General features: G+C 43.4%; 1 protein-coding gene across 2 annotated transcripts in view; it reads right to left on the bottom strand.

Moving 5' to 3' along the window:
• LOC115577200 (activin receptor type-2A) overlaps positions 1 to 20,279 on the bottom strand; it is a 42,684-nt gene extending 22,405 nt beyond the window's left edge. For both annotated transcript variants that reach the window (XM_030410140.1, XM_030410139.1), the window contains exon 1: positions 19,262 to 20,279. In XM_030410140.1, the coding sequence (XP_030266000.1) occupies positions 19,262 to 19,316 (55 nt within the window). In that variant the 5' untranslated portion in view covers positions 19,317 to 20,279. The remainder of the gene's footprint in view (positions 1 to 19,261) is intronic.
• Between the last annotated feature and the right edge of the window lie 656 nt (positions 20,280 to 20,935).

Raw genomic sequence — 20,935 nt, forward strand, 5'->3', positions numbered from 1 at the left:
AAGGAGACTCTGATTTCCTGCGGATGAATGCAGGCAGCAGCTTTCCGCAAACCGATATCCAGGGGAAAAATACTGCATGACAGCTTGTCAGTTTAGCGCTGCTGCCGCCGCCTCTCATCACCTGTCAGGGAGTCGGTCCAGTTTAGACTGCTGACAAGACTGAAGAGACTCAGACGCTCCCGAGTGCTTCAGACACACAGGAAACCGGCGGGATGGCTTCCTGTGAATCGCTCTGCTCGTGCTCCTCAAGGTGTAATAATCAGGTTCTGATATTGAGTCTCAGCCATCAGGATACGCCGTCCAGGGATTCGTAGAAGTGATAATTCTTCACTTAACAGCCAGTTTACTCGTCTCTTGTTTGTGGAAATATGACTTAACTTGTTTGTGTGAAAAACAGATCATTATCTGGAAAAGGAAAGCGCGTGTGAGCGTGTGTCAGATGGTTCAATCAGCTTCCGCAGGCTGCTGAGAAAAGTTTGCAAATGACACGGTCACATTCAATTAATCACCAGCTATTTTAATTATTATTTGATTTGAGTACTTTTACAAAAGGAAAGAAAAGTCAAAATTCTCTGATTCCAGCTTCTTAAACGTGAATACTTCCAGGTTTCTTTCCTCCTCAGCGACAGTAAACTGAACATCGTTTAATTGAGGACAAAACACGACGTGTGAGGACGACATCTTGTCTTGTTGTTTGAGGTTCATCATCTGTAACATCTGTCCTTTGCATTCTTTTTGTCAAAATATGTTTGTAGCTGGAGTTAAACGCTGCAGGATCGACGCTCCATCAGGGTCTTTCAGATGAACACATCTGAAGATGCTAGCAGAACATTTCTTACACATCGTCCTCGTTACTCATCTGTTTATATACATCTGGTTTTATTTTCCAGCCAGCGAGGATTTGCACTCCTGACCTTATCTGCTTTTTATTTATTCTTCCTCTTAATGTCTCAAAAAGCTCCCTGTAATTTAACCGAACAGCGTACAACAAATAAAGAATAATGCTCCGATCTACGCGATCATTATCCACTCCGCCATGCCGGTAAAATGCTGTCGCAGAGGAAGAAGTGTCCCGCCCTCTCCGACCGTGGTGTCTCCGGTCACGGCGACTTCCAGAAATTAGGGGGCTTAGCTTTTCAGCGTAATAGAGGTTACCTTTAGGAGGATTGTGTATTTTTCAATAAAATGGCTGCTAAAGTAAAGTTCAGCCCTGGAGCTGCAACATTAACAGCTGCAGATGGAAGAAGAGAGGCGAGAGGGGAGTTCACCGGCTGGCAGACGAGGTCAGCTCGGCCTCTCCGCCGAGCTGACGGCATTTTTCTCTCGTCAAATCCATTTCCCATGAAGCCCCCCGACTATATTCACAGCAACAGGTGCAACTTGTGCGCCGCAGCCTTTATGATCGGGGAGCAAATGGCCGAGGTGAAAAGAGAGAGGAGGGAAAAAAAATACTCCGGGGTGATGAATGAGTGCAGCGTGAGTGAGTGAGTGGGCTGGAAAAAGGCAGGAATAATTGTTGCACGTGTGTTAACAAAGAAACGCATGTGAACGCAGATGAAAAATGTATATGGAGCAAGCTGCGTTGTAGACGTGGAGGCAAAGATAGACATAAATAGACCCACAGGGGTGTATTATATCTGCATGCGGAAAAAATGAATTTGCCCAAACGTGCAAATGAGCATAAATAACACCGCGGGGGGAGATGACATCATCTCACAAGTGGTTCATGTGGTCTTCTTTTCTCTGCCTCCAACAGACGCTCTGAAAACGGCTTTAATGCAAACAAATCACTTTCTGGGCTTGTTTTTGTTTTTAATTGCACATTTTTTCTTTTTCTCTAATGTAACACATATAAGTCGAACAAATTAAAGCAACAGAAAGGGTGTGAAAGCTAAAAGTTTTTGAGTTCAAATTGCTGCTCGAGCCAAAGAACAAAGGAAAATTAACCACAAACTAAACTACTGCCCACGCCCAATTTATCTGCAGCAAGCATCAGACGGTTAAAGTTCAAAGGTGCCACATGTAAGAATCGACCACCTCTCGACCAGCTGCTGCTGATTGTATCTGCAAATATTTGAGACAGTAAAATAAGACCGTATTTGGTTTAAATTCATTAATTTAATGATCAGAAAAGTGACTTTTAATGCAAAAAACTTCACTCATTTCGACAAAAGGGGATTAAAAGATGGTTAAATTAAATTCCATCAGATGTAGAAATTAAGACCTCACAACTCTGAGTGTAAGACTGTCTAATGAACTCCAGGGTTTCATGCTGCGGCAGGGATCAGGTGTGAAAACGAGCGGTTGTGGTCTGCATCGTGCCTTTAGGGTGTTGTGTGCCTCCTTAAAGCTTCAACCACATCTACAGACCACATGGGCGAGGAACGAATGACGACATTTTCCAACCACGGATCAACTTAAGGCAACAAAAGTTAACAAAACAGTTTTTTTTCCTGAGCGGGTGCAGTCCTCGGATAACCTCCCCTGGTATAATACTGCTACGCTATGATTTATGCTAAAACTGAGGTGCAAAATCCCTGCCAGTGTCTGTAAAGTCTATCAGCAGCTAGTGTGTCCACCGCATGGCGCCTGGTTTCTATTCTTCCCGGATGGGGATGGATGCGACGTTCCCTCCGCCGGCCCTCGCGGGAGCAGAAGGCGATGATTATGGAGAGGTATGCGGAGGTAAAGCGGAAGGTTAGCTCATTAGCCACTTCTGGTGTAACGGCATTAGCCGTGCTAGCGCTGATCCCCACGGACGTTCGCGTCGAGGTGCTCGGCATACGCATTTCCATTTTTACTCGGAGTGATTTACAATGAATGCGGGAGGAGGATAAGCCCGAGTTCCTGTAGCAACTTCATTACAAGCGAGTCATAATAATGAGCGCGCAGGACACCGAAAGCAGGTGAAATAAACAGTGTGTTTGCGTTGCCGGAGAGCTAATGAGGGCTGGATTTAACTGAGATACATTAACTAAAAATGGGCCATGAATACAAGATCACCTAAATGTTTTATAACTGGGATCATTTAAGGCACTTTTCAAGCATACGTGTCACAGAAAAGCAGCAAATCTTTGTAATTTAATGAAGTATATAACGTGTTTTTGGGGGGTTTGGCTGTTGGCAGGACAAAAGAAGCGATGTGAGATGTCACCTTGAGCTTTGGGAAACTGTGATGAGCATTTTTCACAATTTTTTGACAAAACTATTAAGAGATAATCGAGAAAATCATCCACAAATTCATCGATAATGAAAACAACCTATAGTTTTAATATATGGAATCATATATATATATATATATATATATATATATATATATATATATATATATATATATATATATATATATATATATATATATATATATATATATATATATATATATATATATATATATATATATATATATGGAATCTTACAAGATGTAAACAGCAAATATTTGGCTTTTTATGTTGAGAAATTTAAGCTATTTTTGACAGTAAACAAACTGTTTAACTGACAAATTGTTGCAGACACATATTGGTCTATTTTCCTGCAATGAAAGGGAAGACTAGCTGTTTTTTTACCATCGCTTCCCATCCTGTGAGCACAGCACAAAAGTCAAAGGCTTACTGAATACATGGACAGTTTAGGCAGCGAGACAGCCTTCACCTTATATAAACTGACAGTAAATGGATGCATTTGTGGAAAGTGAGTGCTCAACTTTAAAAAAAAAAAAACGCAGGACAAAAAGCCGGCCCCTGTTTGTTCTTGAGCCGAGGCGAGCTGCAACACCTCAGCAGCTCCACTGATAATGGCTCTATTCAGGTATTACACTGTGTGAGCAAGAGCGAGAGCCATGTGAACTGCAAATACAGAGCTCCGTCGCAAATACAGCCATTGAGGAGCTCAAATCAATCACGTCTCTGAAATGAGGTGGCGGTACAGGACGGGCTGCCTATAGCGCCGTGTGCCAAAGGTGGCCGCCCGTCAGTACGGCGGATATAAAGCAGAGAAATCAATCTTCCGACTAAGTCGCGGCTCAGAGTTCACTAAAGCGGATAATGTCACCGAGTGCAGGAGCCTACACGAGCGATTGTGCAAGGACATACAATAGGGCTTCCACCCACAAGCATACATCCCGGCAATAAAGAGAGAAGCCCCTTTGTCTCCAGGAGATGTATCACGCATAGAAATGTCAAACATGAGCAGCACAGGCCCACTTTGTTTGCCGTAATAAGGTTCGTGCGGAGATGGATGGATGACTGTAGCTGCATTCTGTTAATGCAAGGTCGTTTTCTTGGTAATGATGCGGCCGACGTTTATTTTATCCGTGGCACGCCGAAACAAAAGGAGGAAAGCGAAGGATCAAAAGAAGGAGAGAAATTAAAGGCTTCAGACTTTAATCAAGACGTCGGGTTAATTGATAATAATGTCTGATTATGGGAAAGGTCAGCTCACGAGGGGGTAAACGAGCAAACATCTATTTATGTAGAGTATGTGCAGACCGGCGGCACTGTGAGGCCACTTCTGAGGACTTTAAACCAAAGAGTTGTTGTAACTTTTAACTGCTTGCATCCCTGAAAATAAGAGCTTTGTCCTTCCTTTACATCATCAAGAAGACTATTTACTCACTGGGAGTCTCCCAATCGTTCAAATCACAGCAGCAGCATGTATGTTTCTCCCCTCGTTCGGTTTCCTTTCTTCTCGTGAAATGAAATGGCCACAAAAACATTTCACAGAGCCTCCTTTCTATTCTTTCCTTTCCAGTCATACAAGAGATTTATCAAGGTTAACAGCGACCTACTTTAGCTGCGGACATTTCAGCAATGCCTCCCCTGCACAGCGTCTAAACACCCGACCCACTTCTCGATCCACTGGGGCTTTTCTTTTTTTTTTTTTATTAAAACTGCTCCTCGTCCCTCGCTAGCTGCCTGGTGGCTCTGAAAATTCACCCTGACATTTTAAATTTTTTACATTTCGGGCATTTAAAGCCGATGCTCTTTTTTCCCGCAGGGGGTTAAGCTCGCAAGAAATGAAACCTGAAGGGTGCGACGTGTTCCTGCGACCACAGAGTGATCAGATAGGGCAATTAGACGGGATTTTCTCAAGAGCCGTGAGACTGCAAACAAGGGGATGTGATTCACAGTAATAGGATGATGAGAAAGATTGTTAACTCGGATGGAAATGACTAAACGATTATCTGCAGCCGTCATAAAGAACTCTTTTGTATGGCGTGAGGGTTACAGTGGAGGCCATGACACCGAGAGCAACACGCAGAGATTCATTCTTTCCTCTTTGATAGAAAGATGCTCCGACAAAACCACCACTGGCCTCGGTTCACCTGAAGCTTCTTAAGGACAGCACATCGACCAAACTGATCCAAGCTCTGAGATGTGAAGAGTTGGAACATGGAGGCAAATCCGCGGCAAAATGTTACCAAGTCATCGCTCGAGAACAAGATATACTACATGTTTTTAAAGAGCTGGGACCAACGCACGTGCAAATACTGGCTTCATTCAATTCAGTACAGCTGTTGATTCACAAAGATGCCATCTTGGATTTTGAGGTCGGGGTTGGTGAGGTTTCAAATGGAACGCGCCATTTTCAAGAGTTTTTAATAACTTTATGCGCAAGGCATTTAATAAATCAGGAAGGTAATTCCTGCAACTATCATCCCAATGGGTGCAACTTCCACTGCAGAATTGGTGCCATTGTTGATTTGAACACGAAAAAGAAGCAAAACAGGTCAAATACTTGCTGGTTCCAGCTTCCGAAATTTGAGGATTTTCTGCTTTTCTGCTTTTCTTTGTCATTTATGAAAGCGAATGAGGAGTCATTTGGTTTTTGAATGTTTTGGTGCACAAAAGAAGCAATTTGAAGGGCATGTTGGTTGAACCGAGCAGATAAATCATAAAATTACTGTCAGATTAGCTGATAATCACAATAATCGTTGAATGCCGCCCGAGTCCTGACAGATGTAAATTGTTTAACACACCAAGAGACAGTTTCAAAGAACTTTTTATCCTCTGGTGCCCCCCAAAAAACTGGAAACTTCACTTTTAAAAGATTTCCGAATCTCAAGATACAAAGTTGGGGTCTTGGAAGTCTACTATATTATTGGTTGTTTCCATTATATCTTTCCAATTCTGTCTTCAATTGTGAAACATGACCAAAAGCAATTTCTCCCCAAAGTATTCCCTTTCCTGAGACGAGCCGAGTAATAGCACAAATTTACTTCTTACTCAGATGACATGCACTCCCCCCCCCCACCATCATCGCCCTCTCTCGAGCACCACTTCTACCGAAAATATGAGCCAGCCTTCCAAGGAGGAAACAAAAATCACCAGGGAGAGCTACATCAGATCCTGTGAATTGGCACGCGTCTCTTGATTAGCAAAGTGAGATGGCTACAAGGTAGGAAGCCACGCAGCAGAGACGCTTCTGGTCTGATCTGCGGCCAGGCCAGCGAGGTGGCATGCTGGGTGGGAAATGACCACCAACCACCTGCCAAATGTTACAGAAACTTCGTCGAAGACAGTTTGGCAGGTAGCCAGCTGACGCCCGGGGGGTTTTGTTCTCTCTACTCCGACAGTAAAGCTGGTGGAACAGATAAAGTGTCTGATTTATTTGGGAATCTTTGAGCTGGTGTGGCAGGAAGGGGAAAAAAAAAACGTTTTCTTTACAGCGACTGCGACGAGAGAAACAACAACACCTGCCTCACAGGTGAACACGACTCCCATCTTTACATAAATAAACGTACACTTGGCTCGACTCCACTTGCATTTGTATTAACACCACCGTGACTCAACTTATATTGTGTTTAAGCAAGCTGTTCCGACACACTGATAGCGTTTTCCTGAGGAAGTCACGGTTCTGGTTTCACTGACAGCTGAGCTCCGGGTTGTGTATCGTAGAAACACCACCGCGATAAGTGCTTCTCTTAAAAGAAATAAACAGCACAGGTGAGTTCATTATTGGCCACTAATTGCATTAAAATGTGACATTTCAGGCTCCAGATCTGTCCATCAGGCCTGCTTTTTTTTTTGCCCAACAACTGCTGAGGAATACAGGAACTAATATCCAATTTCCTCCGTGCTGATGGTCACAGGGGCAGGCTGTGCTGCACTCTGCTCTGTAGCCTCATAATGAAGTGGCATTTTGGCGGGCCAGGCCTGCACTCGGCGCTGCGTGCACCGAAGTAGGTAAACAACTCATTCATCAAGGGTTTTTTTGTGCGCCTGCCAGCAGCGGGGATTGTTCGTTATGATGGAATTTGTTCTAAGGATCAACTTATCATCTGCGTCCGGGCAGAGATGAAATAGATTCGAGGTGATGTATGGCTGTTCGGGGCGCGGGCTCGTGTGGGAGTATGTGCGGCCGGCGCTAAAAAACAAATGTGAGCAATGATTTTTGAATAGTGTTGAATAAAGAAGTTAGGCTGGGGCCACAGGTCACAGTGCTGTCTGCAGAGCCGGCCTCTTGGCTTGCCAGCAATGCTTGTTGTTGCTACTGATGCAATTTGACACTCCTCCCCCACATAACTGAGTCAGGACACAACTAAATACAGCGTGAATAACAGCATGCATTTAGTCGAAAACTTCTAATCATAGTAGTGCTAACACCTTGCTGCATGCTTTGAATGAAACTAGCGGTGACGTCCGAAGAAAGTCTTCCACATATCCTGAAAATATTCTGTACTAGTTCTGTCATGTTGTGCAGAAGAAGAAGCAGTCAAGTTTAGACTCTGTGTGTGTGTGTGTGTGTGTGTGTGTGTGTGTCAGAGAGATATGGAGGGAGGGGAATTGAAAGATCTAACTTGGCTCTGAGGTCAGGCGATGAAATTTCGTACGCTGTGAGGGCTGGATGGAGATACAGTCACCCAGAAATGAAAATTCAGTCATTATCTACTCATGGCCGACGCTGATGGAGCGTTGTGGGGAAGTCTTGCAGCAGCATTCACAGCTGAAGGAACGTAAAATGTCTCTGTGCAGCTCGTCCGGCATAATCCAAGTCTCCGGAGGCCGAATTGTTTTGGAAAGACGATTGCGTTCATTCACGTTTTAACGACCCTCGACGACCGCGTTTAGCCAAGCAGCTACACTGAAGGTTTTGGGACGGGTCGCATTGATGTTGGGGACTAGATTGATCAAAATATGTCAAGAAATACAGTTAAAAAATCATTTTAAAATAAATACTTCATCACATCTGACCTCTCTTTCTGCACCACCATCATCAATCCCTTCCTCCCCGACTTGCCGGTTTGAAATGCATCCCACCACTTGCCTTGAGGGCAGCTCCTGGCAGGCTCGGTTAAAGATTTTTTTATACCATTTATAGCCGTTTGACTATCACAGGTATTAGACACCAGGGCAAGCATGGGAGACCGCTGGCCTACGGCAAGATTACCACCTGCCGGCGGATTCTCAGGTCCCAGTGAGGTGTTAGCTTTGGTGCTTAATAAGTGTTTCTGTGAGGTGATAGTGATTTTCATAAAAAGTGATTACAGAGGAGATAAGGGGGGAAATATGGGAGTACTGATGAGTATTGTTCTCTGGACGAAATGATGTATCTTAGTGGCCAGGTTGTGTGATTATATTCATTTAATATTTTCTCCTGCAGGAGAGTAATCTTGTTGCCGCGGCTGGATGAATAGAGGTAACTGTGCGTGGAGACACTATTTTACAGTAGACAGTCATTTTACAGAGCAGAGCGGCCTGGCTCTCACTGGAGCCCGACGTTAACACTCAATCAGATAGTGTCGTGACATGGCAGGGGTGGTCGGGTTGGCTCGGGTGAGCTGGTCACAAAGACCGCACTCTTTCCATGGGCAGGAGGAGGGCACATGGAGGTGGTGAAGGGGGGGTTGGGGGCATTAAAAACCACAGCACTCAGCAACTGAATCCAATCCCTTTAATCCCCGCTGGTATGCCTGAGCGACAAACGCCCATTGGTCTCCGCCTCAATTAGCGCTGATGGAGCCGGTTGCCGGACGGGTCAGGAGAGCGTCTGGATCTCTCGCCACGAATTGACGCAAGCCAGCGCCGTTTGCACAAGGAGCAAAATACCAGCGAAGCCCCCGTGTCCCTGCTCAAGTCGGCCACTGCATACCGTACATTCTTTACAGGACGAGCAATTTAAAACTCCTCGTTATCTCTCGCAGGGTACTGTAGAAGGATCTGCAAAGCCCCCCCTCCCTCCCTCCCTCCCTCGGCTCCCCCCCGTCCTCTCTGTGCTTGGATTGTTTGGATTTATTTGAAGGGTGTGTTAAGTGCCACTTGGGCTTAAAGCTGAACCGTGGATTGAGTTTGCAGCGATATTGCAATATCACCAAAGCCTGCAGCACGGGCATTTCAATTCATTTTTATAAAACAAGCAATCAATGAGCGGAGAACGGAGGGGGTGGGAGGCACCGAGAGACGGAGACTGGCAGACAAGCTATTATATATATGAGGAGATTGGTCCTTTGTGAGTCCAGTCCAGTTCAGTGAGAGATATCTCCCATAATCCACTGCTGTAAAGCTATTGAATGCACCTCTAGCACCCATCACTGGGTAATGCAGGCTTACAATAAAAACCTTTAGAAACAGTTCGTGTTGCACGCTGTCAATGCAATCAAAATATGATACGTGGCGTTCACCTTCCGCGGCGTTTGCTTTCACTGCAAACCAAAAGAGGAGAAAGTCTAAAAGTGTACAGAAATGCACTCTGTGGTCAAGGTTAGCCCGCACTGGATCACAGGCTGCTGCTGCTGCTGCTGCTGATGTGTGGAACTAATGCACCGCCCCATTCTGAGTCATCTCACGTGGCCCCTCCAAGACATGTCGTCCGCCATTCAATTACGTCCACTGTTTGCGCTCGCCCGGCTCGCATTTGGACAAGACAAACCAATAAACGCTGTGGAGTCAATAAATCCCCCCGCTTTCATCCATCAGACGACCTCGCTGACTCCTGGCTCGTCTTTATATTTAGTGTAAAGTAATGACACATTCTGGTCACGAGGCCCCTCGCAGCCAAAATAAAAACACTTGTGTATTTTTAATTGGGATTGTGTTACAGGTGCAGTAAGCTAAGAATTTGACTCCCCCCCCCCCCCCCCCCCGCGATGCAGAGAAGAAATATATCTGCAGGCTTTATAGATTTGTTTATCAATACCGATGATGACTCAGTTATTGCCAGGCACTGCTGAGGTTTCAAAACTCTCCGTTTCCCGTCAATACCGCTTGAAAGGAAAAAACATTACGAGGTTCAAGACTGAACAGGTCCCCTTTTCACCTTGCTGGCAATTCAGATGCTGGCTTGAGCAACAAGTCAGCTACAAAAGCTTTCCAGTGCCAAGGTACAAAACAAGTAATCATTCCAGTTATCAGCACACCTGGCACTGATTTACTATCTTAACAACTGTCTGCAACAAGAATGATAACTAAAACGATGATGTGAGCACCGGCATGATGAGCGATAAAGTTTTGTAAACAGTGGCGCCAAGCAAGCGCTACACGATTCAGCTGCGTTGGCACAAACAACCCAAAAAACCCTGAAGGAAATGATTTCAAGAAATCCTCCAAAGATACGGAGAGTTAAGAGAATCTAACACTCTATTACATGAGTTGTGCTCTGTTGCTTTTTTAGTCATATTTTCTTTTGAACCAACAGCAATTATTCTGGCGACTGTCAAACAGGAAAGAGGACATCAGTAAAGACTAGACCAGTGGGCAGTACATGAACAACTTTACGTTACATAAGTATTAAGATAGCTGTATAAATAACCTCGACTGAGTGATTAAGAGTCCAACCTCTAATAAGTCCTTAAATTCCATAAATCAGCCTACAATTAAGAGGTCGGTTGCAAATATGATGAGCACTCCAGCGGCAATATTTTGTTGAAAATGTCCCCAAAATCAAACGTTTGGATTTTTGATCGGATGCTGGTCATCAAATCGATACCAAAGACATCATTCCCCACTGTCGTCTGCCATCGCCAGTCAAAACAATCAATTAATAGTTTTTGTAAAAGTTTTTATTCTTGGTGTGGACGAACTTTAACTGTTGGTGTTGGTAGAGACTACAAATAAAACATTGTATTGTTGCAGTGTTTATTCCGCCATCGACTTGAATTAAGACTATTTTTAATACGATATTTGTTTGCTCTCGGTCTGACTGACTTCTTCTAAATGTGTCATCCTCGTTGACTACAGGAGAATAAATGTCGGCGTCAGGCCTGTTGATGTGTTTGTATCTCACATGGCTGCTGCTCGATGCATCCTAAATGACATTTGAGGTTTATTAGATAGTCACACACAGTGACAGCAACAATAATGGCAGGATGATGAACCCGCAATATCACCAGGGAACAGTGTTCGCCCGGGCCCCGGCGAGTCCCCGAGACACCATTACCCTTTAGTGGTTTTGGTGATAAGAGGTTAGAGCGACCTTCACGACAGTGAGGAATCTTGGCAAGAGATGGACAAAGACGAAGAGGAAGAGGAGGAGGAGGAGGAGGAAGGAGGGAGCGTAAAGCAGGCGAGGACCCTTGAGAGAGCCTGAAACAAGAGCATGATGAATGTACAGCTCGCAGTTTTTAATCAAGGATCAAAGCAGGGCCTCTCCGTCTGAGCAGCCAGCCTGTCTAGACTGAAACTCTCCCAAGCACATAAAGCAACATCTGCAGGATGCATTAATTACAGTAAAAGAACTGTTCTGGACCGCTCTCCGGGGTACCGACACATCAAGAGGTCGAGAAGAAGATAAAATACTCGTGTATATATCCAAAAAGTGATGATTTATTTTGATGAGACTTTAAAAATACTGTCTCCTTTCTAAAAAGCGATGACTTTTTTCCCAACCCTGAACTCACCCTCTCCCCTATCATTTGTCCTAATTTCAGTTAATAACGGTTACAGGGGCAATTCATCGACTTCCCATTACAGAGGTGCGCCCGGCCTGCATTTACATTTTAGGCTTTTAGCTGATGCTCTTATCCAGCATGACTTACAATAAGCTGAGCAGGTAGGGCTCTGCTCCAGGGCGCGCTGACAGGATGAATGCCTGTGGCGGATGTCGAACATTTGACCTTTTGCTTACAGGGCGGCCTCACGCCGGCCTCCGCGACCCCACCTGCCTCCGACAACTGCACAATTAATCAGCCTTTACTCACAGATCACACGTATACAATTACTCATCCACTGAAACTGAGTATTCTTCAAGTATCATTTCTTTTAATTATTACCCGCCGGACTATTTAGAAGCAGAAAAGGCCAAAAGAATTAAGCTCTCGCAATAATGGAGTCTGATTATCATGTGATTAATAGCTTTGATTATAATATTTAGCGGCGTAATCAGCTCAGACCTTCTTCCCGCGTCTCCTTTCCAAGCTCACACCTCTGCTTCCTCAAAGGAGGTGAAAGCTGAATTAAATATGTATGTTATTTTAGTCCCTTCACTCCTTCTACACTGCTGTTATAAAAAGACACAGACTTACAGAAATTTCAAATAATACTCAGCGTTTTGGTTTGACCTGTATCTAAGATGGTGTCAGGCTGAGAAAAGTAGTGTTTTAAGTGATTCTTCTACAATTATTCAACCTGAAAAAGCAGCGCTGTCTCCAGTATTTGGTCCCGTGCGGAGACACTCGGGAGCAGGTTGAAACGAATCCCTGCCGAGAAAGAAAGAAAATCCCCTAAATAGCAATTATGCTGTTTTGATCATTCTTAATTGTAGTGAAAGTTTAGATAGTCACTTATGTGGTGAGTGTGTTTTAAGAGGCCTTGGGCTTTCGAAACCCGATCAAACATTGTTGTGTAATTTAAAAAAAAAAGGTTACCTGCAGTGCCGTATACGAGGGATAAACACGAGTCGCTGGAAGTTGATTTGTTTTCCGTGCAGTTCAGTGACCAGAGAAACTTGGCCAACGTGTAAACAAGCAGCGACGTAGGGATCGTATTGAACTTTCCAAAGGTCATCCACACTGTTGTCTCCTTTTGAATGTTAGTTTGTTTCTCATGTAAAAGTAAAAAGGAGATCGAGTTGACTGCAGTTAAAATAAAGATAAAGTTTTCGCCCGTTTTCTGGCGTCAATGTTTAGCTCCAAAGTCCTTTTCTGTAGATTATTACACACTTAAACCTCAAAAACGCGACTTTAAATACATCAGAAGTGGAATTTTCTCAAATTCAGAAGTAAGAAAGAGACTCTGAAATGATGGAAATGAGAAGAGAGCAGAAAACACCTGGCCGTAATCTAAATGTGTCTAATTTTCTAACTGTTCCAGTGTCATAATTCCCCTGGATGAATCCAACAACATGCTGTCCCTGGTCACCGTTTTACGTACGTGAACGTCACCTGATGCTTGTTGTTATGATGTTAAAGGTGAGGCTGATACATGGCACCGGATACAAATTTACCACATCGCCACAACTTCTGTGTTCCAGTGAAAAAGAGACGTTTTCTGCTGATGATGTTCAGCTCCCAAAGTAAGAAAGAAGCGAGGAGACGTCACCGAAATGCACGCAGAAACCACCCGTGTTGAGAGCAGAAAACACCTGGCCGCAATCTAAATTTATCAAGTCATAGATTTCCCCAGCCGAGTCCAGCAACACGCCGTTTCTGGTCACCATCTTTACCTCCGCGAACATGAACCGGTCCTTGTTTTTATGATGTTAAAGGTGCAGAATGATACACAGCCCTGGAAGGAAGCCGTCTCACTAGTTGGGCCCGATGGGAAATCCAGGCTACATCTGGCCTTAACAAATACACCTGTGCTTTTGGAGCCTAATGCATAATGCAAGAGAACATATTAGAAATAGATAGGGGAGGGGGGGAAAATGGGACAGAGCTGGTAGCCGGCCTCTGGCTGCAGCAGGAGGGTACAGGATGGTTGAGTCACGGCTGAAATGGCTCTAAATGTAGTGACGACTAAATTAAACACTTTTTATTTAATTTGGGCCACGTTTCCTTCTGGTCTTACACTTCTGAAAGTAGCTGTATGTATTTATATGTTTTACAAGCGATGTAGAGAAGAAGCACAGCTTTTTGAGCCAAACCACATTAAAAAAAAAAAAGAAAAAAAAAAGGCAGTTTTAAAAATATTGCTGGCGAAGTCTTTGCAGAGAGGATAGTTTCTGGATTTCCACTCTCAGTTCAGTGTCATGGTTTATTCAGTGAATAAATAATAAAGTAAATAATCGACTCAGCCAGCCAGAGTAAACATTAGTTTTAGTCAGCTCCTAGGACACTTTGTAACAGCACAGTTTGTCTTCATTTAAGTTTCAGAATCTTAAATTCTTCATCTGCTCAGAGTGTTTTTCGAAATTTGGAGTTTAACACTAAGAAACGCTTCGAGTGATGAACTGTTTCTGGGAGGGGGCGGCAGCAGGAGTGGTTTTTTGAAGCGAAGCCAGAGGCAACGTTTCCACCATTAATCAACAACTTGTTTTTTTGGGGGGGGGGTTTTTCAGTAAATTGTACTCAAATGATCAATTGACTATGAGAAACAATCAATAATGGAAAGACTTCGTTACAGCTCTATTCTTAAAAGCTCTCGTCTTTATCGGTAATGCTTTTATATTATATTAACGTTCTTAAAAAGGCCCTTAGTAGATGTTTATTATCATTTACAAGTCATTTGTTAGCGTCAATAGTAGCATAATAAAACACATTTATTGCTACATGTATTGTTAAATGTGTCACATGTGGTTATAATTAATTGCCTTCCGAAGCAGAGTTCAATGTGTGAAAACGATAAAACACAGACGCTGGAGAGGAAACGGTCTCTTTGTCTTCAGTCCTCTGTAGGGAGGTCAGAGGTCACAGTCGACTGTAACGCACTCGTCAAAAAAGACTTGAGCGTCGGGGAGCGCTTGATGACAGAGAGGCTTCATCTGGTGGCGGGGCCAGTCAACCGTTTCGTCCAGTTAATGCAGCTGGTAAATGTTGTTTTTTTCCCCAGTTGAACGGGACAGAACACAGACACCGGCCTGATGATCGACTGGGTTCACATTACCGTTTCAAGTTGAGTCTGATGTGTAGCAGAGCTGAAACTGAATCATCAGATCTGTTGTGCTGCTGGGGATTTAGAAGAAAAAAAGAAAACCTCAGAGCTGCTTCATCCTCGCCATATTGATGTAACCTTACACTGGTGTGCAAGAGGATCAATGTCTGTGTGAAACTGCTGCAGTGTACAAAAAAGGAGGCCAAATGTGAAGGTAGAGCAAGAGTCTCGACTTTATACATCTACCAGCCTCGACGGTGGAAACACGCATGAACCTAAAGAGATGTTTCCCCCTAAATTACCAGCCAAACACGACTTTTACATCGGGGAGCGACCTCCACGGCAGGAGGACGACGTGGAGCAACTTTTAACTCAAGTACTCGTTAGAAAAATGTGGCTGGCGTCGCGTCAAATGGTCACACAACGGGAAAATATGTGCAAGAAATCCAGCACATGTTGCTCCCTTTTGGTTTGTATAATTGGCTGTTTGTCTAGCATTTGGGTTGTTGGCACGTGTTGGCACACTTCTTCAATTTCTGACACCTCACTGGAAACATCAGGGCTAAAAAAAAAACCCCTCCACCACATGTCTAATTTGTAATCACCACCAAGTTCCTCTCAGCCTGCAGCTCACGCTCGTGTTAAATCTGACATCTGGATCTGAACGTGCCATAAGTTAGGAGGCAGCACGGTAAATATTTACCAATTTGCAGGTCAAGTTCGCAGGAGATCTTTCAAAACTGATGACCTGAGTTAAACATCCTCCTGCTTCAGACTCACATTATCAGTTCTTTGGAAGTGAAATGTCACTTTCCAGCTCAGCAGAGCAGCGTTTCAAAACCAAACCAAAACGTACACGAGGAGCCCGTCTACAATCTCGTCACATCAACACTTTGGCAGACAACCTTGACCCGCCATGTGTTACGGCAGCATTCGAACATGCCAGCATGGATCAAAACACTGGGCAGCTGCTGCATGCAACATTAAACCAGGTCAAATGTCACATTTCTTCTTTTTTGTGGGAACATACTTCTCTTCCAATCTGATCGCATACTACAGCAGCAGGCTACGTCTGGCAACTTTCAACATTCAGAAACATCCAGGAACCCAACTAACACGTATTTTCTCGAGTGACTTGTTTTTTCTGTTTATAAAATGTCAGAAAATGGTTATAAATAATTGTCGGCAACTTCCTCAAATGTCTTCTTTTGTCCACAACCCAAAGACTTCCAGTTTAGTGTCACAGAAGAGGAAAGAAACTAGAAAATATTGTCATAAAGAAGCTGGAATCAGAGAATTGTAACTCTTGTGCCAAACAAAACAAATTAATCAGTATCTTTATCATTATTAAATGTCAGTAAAAAGTGACTAATAATAATCAGTTGAAAGTTCAAGAGCCGATCTTGATATCTTCAATTTGTTTTCACAGTGCAAAGATATTTAATTTACAATAACACCAGACAAACTGAATGAGTAAATATTCGCATTTCAAAGCTTGAAATCAGTTATTTCTCTTTGACATTTTGACTAAAGTGGTTCCAAGTCCAACACCAGTGCTGGGAATGCCTCCGCGTGTTGGAAAATGTCGGTACCGAAGACTACACAAGTTTACGCACTGATCCAATATCCAGAAAAGGCAAGCGACTTGTGTAACTTCAAGCAGTCCCACAACACAACGTCCATAACGAGTTAGTAGTATAAGAATAGTTATATATCTAGATTTCTTTGAAGATACTGGAATTTAATTGGTACGCGTTGTCAGCCGTAAATCAATCACAATTGTTGCCAATTTATTTTGTAACAATTGGCTAATTGTTTAAGCTTGCGTGCTTGTCATTGCATCTGGTAAAAATGTAAATAACCCTGATCCGAAAATAAAAAAACATTGTGTTGTTCAAGTTGTTACTTGGTGAAACAACTGCAGTTTTACAGACCGGCTCCCCTGCATGTCGTAGTCTAAAAACGTCAATGTTATCTTGAGATTTTTTGGCATGTTGCAATAGGCCTCATCAAATAAAACCACTCTGGGCTGAGTGCCCTGCCCTCATCTCGGGCTTCTTCTTGGTGTCGTCTTGAGCTGTGCCAATTCAACTTGGATTTCATAAAGGATTATTATTCCACCTCAAGGAGGAACCATTCATTTCCCCACTTCAGACAGTAATGAGCGACTGGAATAATCATCTGCTGCACTGTGCAGCACAGACGGCACCTGGCTTACACTCCAACCAACCCTAACTATTACCGTATTTGAGAAGCCTTTTAATTTCTACTCAAGTCCTCAAAGACACCCCAGGGCTCGCCGGGAAAGGACAATTTCTCTGAGTCTTGAGATTTCATCTTACCTTTTCCATTTCTTTGCTCCAAACTGAAAAAGCTTTTATATACAGTAGGTACACAGTGGAAAGCAGGTTATTCACTCCCATTTAGCTCCTCACAGCAAAGAGAACCGGCTGCACAAGTGTGCAAACAACGGATAATAACAGTTCCAATCTTAAAACACCGAGCTGCAACGAATGGTTATTATCAAATGTCTTATTTTGTCCGATATTCAGTTAATTGTCCAGCGGAGGAATGAGGCCAGGAAATATTCACATTAAGAAGCTGGAATCAGTTTTTCAGGTCTTTAAAAATGATTTGAAATAGCTGGCGATTTATTGCAATAAGTTGACAACTTATTGACGAACAGTTGCAGTTCTACAACAACAAGAAGAAATCCTGTTTCCACATCCGATTGTTGTTTCCTTTACCTAACACTTACTCAACCCATACATCATCTGTGGTTGCGTCAATCTCTGCCTGTCAATCACAATCCAAAACCAACAGACAACCATCACTGCATGTAACATCAAACTGGTTTTCACCGGTTTACCGTGTATCAACTTTCTTTCGCGTGAAGACGACAACCATCAATGTTTTCTTTAGACCTTGTTGGTCAAGATACCGGGTCAAGCCATCGAACTTGTGCAATTAAACTTTATATAAACAGTTATTTTTAAGTGGCAATTAGTGCTGCAACAATTCAGAAAACAAAGAAGTTGTCAACTATTAAATAAAAATCACCACCTATATTGATTTCCTATTAATGGGTAATTAAGTGCCCAAATTCTCCAGTTGTCCCTCGTTTCTTTAGTCCTCTGTGAAATCAAACTGAATATCTTCGGGTTGTGGACAAATGAGGACATGTGAGGATGTCATCTTGGGGTTTTGGGACATTTTAATGACATAAGCTCGCGGACACACACATTGCATTTTCCCATAACCCAAACTGACATCTTCAAATTGCTTCGTTCGTCCAACCAACAGTCCAAAACCCCAAACACTCTCCATTTACTCTCATAAAAAGACAGAGAAAGCCACAAATCCTCTCATTTAACAAGCTGGAAGCAGCAACTGTTTGACATTTTTGCTAGAAAAACGAAAAAAAACTTACTAATCATCGCAACTCTGGTTTCACACTTAATATTTAGTCTTGTAAAGCGAGCTAAAAATGCCCTTTTAAACCCACTACCAGCAGATCAACACAAGAAATTACTTTTAAGCCCACCCACATCCACATAACCGCTACGCTCGGGAAGAAAAACACCACTCTGGAGTTGACCCCTTTCTCCTTAATGTCTCCTCCGCGACCCCGCTGGCATTCAGCGAGCATCCACCCCTGGGACGCGAGGACGCATTCCCAGGAGTGGAGGCTGAATATCGCCTTGTTTTATTGTAATAACTCTGACTGAGTGTGCTGTATAAAAAGGTTAAGCCCACCTACACAGAGTTTACCCACATTCTTATATATGAGTCATCACCTTCCATGACCTTTTGAGGGAATATACTTGCGTCACTGAGCTACAAGTTTGGATTTAAAAGCTTTTTTGCAGCAGATTTTTGTGGTTTATTGTAAATTACATTAGTCTTTTTAGGGATTACAGGTTGAGTTTTCAATATCAGTCCCATGCAATGTTGGATTTGAGTCTATTAATTACATAAATATCTATACTACAAGTTGCAATAAGTCTGCAAGGAGCTGGTTTTGCATTGGTATGTGCCACAAGGAGCCCCACATGAACCCCATCTTGCCATCTGCAACATGTTCAATGCACATCCACACACATGGAGGACGCACAGAAACCATAAGGGGGACTGGAAAAGAGGGATTTACCCCCGTTTATCCCCCCCCCCCAACTGGGTTGCATTGCACTGCATCCTCCCTCCACATTTAACAACACTCTGCAGAGGCAACAATAAGCATCTGCACAGCTGATTATAAATAAAGCCAATGCATAACCCCCCCACTCATCCACACCCACCTGAAGAGCAGGAGATGAGGAAAACGGCGAAGGCCAGTTTGGTGGCGTCTCCCATTTTCCATCCGAATCTGATCCTCTGACTGGAAAGAGAATAAAAAACAAAACAAAACCCCCCCTAAAAAAAAAGATGCAAATCAAAGAGTCAAATTAAAAGTCTTGCTGCTCCAGAGAGCACTGTCTCTGCACAGAGGACATTTTTTTTTTTTTTTTTTTAAATGTCAAAATCGATTTTAAATCCAAAACATCCCAATAATGCCAAAAAAAAAGAAGGGAGGAAGAGGAGGGGGGGTGAAGAAGAGGAGGGGATGGTTGGTGGTATTTTCCAGGTTTTTACAGGCGAGCAAAGGAGGACGACTTGTTGGCATGCAAGCCGGAGGTGTCATGTATTTGCCAGGTCTGCAGCATTGTCACGAACAGCCCCCCGTGTGTTCACCTGTGCCTCCTGGTGTTTAACCTGTTCTCTTCTTCGGAGCAGCGGAGCAGACAGCCGAGCCACAGCCGGGCAGGGCTAACATCCATCGGACTGGAAATCGAGCGCACTCCGCTCTCCAATCAAACTTCTCCTCGACGAGCTCCGTCGCATAGCTTTAAAATGTCAGAAACGCCGTTAAATTGAACATTTCCAGGTTCCTCTCGCACGGACAGCGGGGTCTAAAACCCGTGTTGTTGCGGTTGTATTCCGTGCGGAAGCCTCAGCTTTCGTCCCGACAGTCCGGTCGGGGCTGCCCGGCCACAACCGCCGCTCCGTCCGCTCCAAGAGGGAAACAACCGATTACGCGGCTCCCTCCGGTGTGTTAGTCCGCTCCAAAGTGTGCCAAACAGCCGTCCGCCCGTCGAAGAGAGTCGCACGAACGAGTGGAAACAGTACCACACGAGAGCAATAACCTCTAAAGCTGCCGTTAATCCGTGTAGCTAATGCAGCTATCGAGTTTAGGACGAGCTGGTTTTCCCAAGTCCGTCTCCTCCTCGCCTGCTCTGGTCGGGACAATTTCAAGATGGCGTCACCGTCCCGCGGCAAGTACACCGGGCTCATATATAAGGCTTCCGGTGGGGCGTTTCAAAATAAAATGCTCAACGTCACGGGAATTTTTTGTTGTTGTTTTTTTGTTTTTTTATAAGCTGTAAATACATTATGTCATTGTTTTACTGTGTTATATAATCAGTCCATCTATTATATGGTACAGATTAACACCGCTGATGGTGAATATAGTCTAATATTCAGATAAATCAATGATTATACGACACCGAACAATGTCTTTTGATTGAATATTAAGTATTTATTTGGGAATGGTAGAGCACCTATGCCAAGATCTAATGGTGATCTTCTTACCTTTAGTTTGCCCTAAATTATATTTAAAATCAAGATTTAAGATGTTTATTGTTGCTCTTGACGTTTTCATTTGGCATCCTAATTAGCTTTGCATTATGGGTTTTAATTTTCTAGTCTATAATAATCCTTTTTATGAGGAATTAAACAAACGCCATTATCAAATATTACCCAATAAAATATGTTGTACTTTGGACATTTGGTTTGTGTTTGGTGGTTTGATGAAATACATGTATTTTTTGTAGGAATTGGCGCCATATTTACTAAGGTAGATGTCCTGTATTGCTAATGGGACGGCCTTGTTCCAAAATCTAGTTTTATGGTCTATGATAGTCTCTTTTTTTATC

Source organism: Sparus aurata, chromosome 24, assembly GCF_900880675.1.
Source record: "Sparus aurata chromosome 24, fSpaAur1.1, whole genome shotgun sequence".
NCBI classification, from domain to species: Eukaryota; Metazoa; Chordata; class Actinopteri; order Spariformes; family Sparidae; genus Sparus; species Sparus aurata.